General features: G+C 47.0%; 1 protein-coding gene across 1 annotated transcript; it reads right to left on the bottom strand.

Moving 5' to 3' along the window:
* Positions 1–1,937: 1,937 nt before the first annotated feature.
* On the bottom strand, positions 1,938–2,494 carry LOC104518149 (alpha/beta hydrolase domain-containing protein 17C). The gene has a single exon (XM_010176084.1). The coding sequence runs from the start codon at positions 2,472–2,474 to the stop codon at positions 1,938–1,940; it is 537 nt and encodes a 178-aa protein (XP_010174386.1). The 5' UTR covers positions 2,475–2,494.
* Between the last annotated feature and the right edge of the window lie 218 nt (positions 2,495–2,712).

The raw sequence follows: 2,712 nt of genomic DNA, 5'->3' as shown, positions 1-2,712 counted from the left end.
CCCATCTCTCCAGCGGGATCTAATCAATGATAACCTAATGATAACACAACTACAATGATAAATCTAATCAATGATAACACAACTACTCTAACGGTATTCTCAAGGTAGCACTAAGATATGGGATTTATAAACATGAAAAGCAAGAGTTGGCAAATTTCAACCCCTTAATTTCAGGAAGAAAGCAGAACCTACATCTTGTATAAACCACAGAAAGGACTCCAATATTGAACTATAAACTTCTCCAGTCACGCTTTAATAGAAGGAGCTTCGTGCTCTCAGAGCAATCTACACACATGTTGGCATCACCTACCTACCGGGTCAGGCTTCTCAAAAGGCTTAAGTGAAGGAACCCCTTGTTTCTGGATCTATGTAGATCTTAAACACGTACTAAATGCCTGTCAAGACAGAAGCACTTCCAGGCAGATGTGAAAGCACTTTTCCAGAGTTCTAGAAGGCTTTCATAAAAAAATGTCATCAACCAAACACTAAGTGAAACAGAGAAAACACAGCAACTGAATGACAAGCATTAATTAGGCTTGGCTTAGACACAGAACCTTTCTTCCCTTAAACCTTATTTACATCACCTATATGCATAATAATGGCATTTATTAATTTATTCAGCATACAGAATATCAAAATTATTGAGGTTTTTTTTTTTCCTTTTTTGAGACGGCGTCCAGGAAAATGAACACAGAATCTGGTTTACCCACCAAACAGTCAGAACACATAGAATCATAGAATGGTTTGGGTTGGAAGGGCCCTTAAAGATCATCTAGTTCCAACCCCCCTGCCATGAGCAGGGACACCTTCCTCTAGACCAGGAAGGTGCCTCCTTACACCTTTCTCCCCCATGCTCTTAACTTGACTTGGGCAGACCAATGTCAAAAGCTGTTTGGATTCCACAACCGACCAATCCCTGGATCCTTGAAAAGCCAATTATCAAAATTAGTAACAACTCCTGTCACTATTTTCGAAGCTGGCACATATCCCTAAGATAGACATTACATACTCACTTCATGTAAGCCAAATTCATCTACACAACCCCAGAGCTAAGAACAGAAAACATTCATAGTTCTTTTCTCTTACTCTACTGCAACAACTGAAGCTTTTTAAAGCTCTCTCTTTCAGGATATGTTCTGTGAGGTCCTACTTTAAGAACCACTTATGCAACAGCAAACAGAGCTCATGGTTTCTATGGACAGAAGAAGAAACAGAAGTCCAAGGATGGCAATCAGTCATAATAAGGAGCCAGAGGCAGCAGCTCTGCCCAGGATTTCCTAGAAGCCAAGGTCTCCTTGTTCCTACTGGCCATGCTGCCTTGCCAGAGTCTTCTCACTGCTGCTCCATTGGATGCCACCTACTTTGGCATCTCCTCCTGGCAGAATCCTCAGCTCTACTTTCACCTGTCAACACTTTCTCCTTCCATCCTGCTACCCTACCCAATTTGATACCAGTTTTTTGGTTGCCAAAAGAGTCGCACGAGCTTGCGTGAAACCCTAGATGCACCACGGAACACCAGCAGCTTCTTGGTAAGTGCTACTGTCAAACGTAGACAAAGTTTTGGCTCAACTGGGTAACCCCTAAGCATAGACAGTGGTAGGCAAGTCTTGAACAAAACGGGTTTTTCCCATCCTGCAAGTTCAAACTGCAAACAGCGCAATATACCCTGTTCAAGATGGAGATCTGTAATGGTAGAGTTGACTGAATCCCTGAATCTAGAAAAAAGCCCAAGGATGAAGATTTATACATCCTTTTAACAAATGAAGCCATCCAGCAAATCCCACTGTAGCTGTTGATGGAACATGTGGTGAAGCCATCGAAATAAGTGAAACCATCTACAAACCCTTCCCCTCCACCTCTCAGCAGGTTAATTGTGCAGACACTGGACTTATTAGGATTAAACAGAGATACAGAAATACCTTGTCCCCAATACCCATTTACCTTGTCCTGAGGGCCTGCCAGGCTGCATCGATGTCTGCGTACAGGTTTTTCTCAGAGGGCTTGCCGGTGCTCACCCCATAGCCAGAGTAGTCGTAAGAGAAGACGTTGCAGTTGATGCGGGAGCCAAGGCCAATATAGAAGCTGCACATCTGGCCCAGGTCCACAGCATTACCATGCGAGAAGAGCAGCGTGTACCGGCCGGTTGGGGCACAACGTACGAACATGCAGCCCAGCCTGTTATCTCGAGCCGTGCGGGAGAAGAACACTTCCACGGCATCCAGTTCCCGCTGCGAATACTGCCAGTCCGCCCGCTCGCTCAAGTGCAGGCTGCAGGTGCCTGATCCCGTGGGGGTCCCAGCCCCGGCTGCCGCCCCAGCCTCCTGCTGCTGCTCGGGCTGCAGCACGGTGTAGGTGGGCTCCGGGGGCAGGAAGGCCAGCTTGGCAGCGATGCGGCTGGGGCAAGGTGGGCAGCAGAACAGCCAGCAGAGCTCGCCCAGAGAGAAACCGTTCATTCTGGGGCCTTGTTCTGGCATCAGAGACACCGGAGAAAAACTAACCTATACTGGAAAGAAGTCAAAGCCAACCGACCCAGAGCCCAAAGCCAACCGACCCAGAGCCCTCCTCCAACGCGACCTGCGCACCTTCCTGCAAGGCCACCATCTGCCCTCCCGAAACGCAAACAACGACAACCTTGGAGGAACCACAGTTCAGCAAACACAGGGCAGCTCTTCAAAGCCTGAAGACGTGCTTATAAAAAAACCCCCCACAAAA

The sequence above is a fragment of the Antrostomus carolinensis genome, unplaced genomic scaffold (assembly GCF_000700745.2).
Source record: "Antrostomus carolinensis isolate BGI_N321 unplaced genomic scaffold, ASM70074v2 scaffold40510, whole genome shotgun sequence".
NCBI classification, from domain to species: domain Eukaryota; kingdom Metazoa; phylum Chordata; class Aves; order Caprimulgiformes; family Caprimulgidae; genus Antrostomus; species Antrostomus carolinensis.
Note: the sequence above shows the minus strand (reverse complement) of the source record. Positions and strands in the feature narration are given on the sequence as shown.

Bases quoted from the DNA above. Each gene is read 5' to 3' on its own strand.
- LOC104518149 (XM_010176084.1), bottom strand. From the start codon at position 2,474: ATGCCAGAACAAGGCCCCAGAATGAACGGTTTCTCTCTGGGCGAGCTC.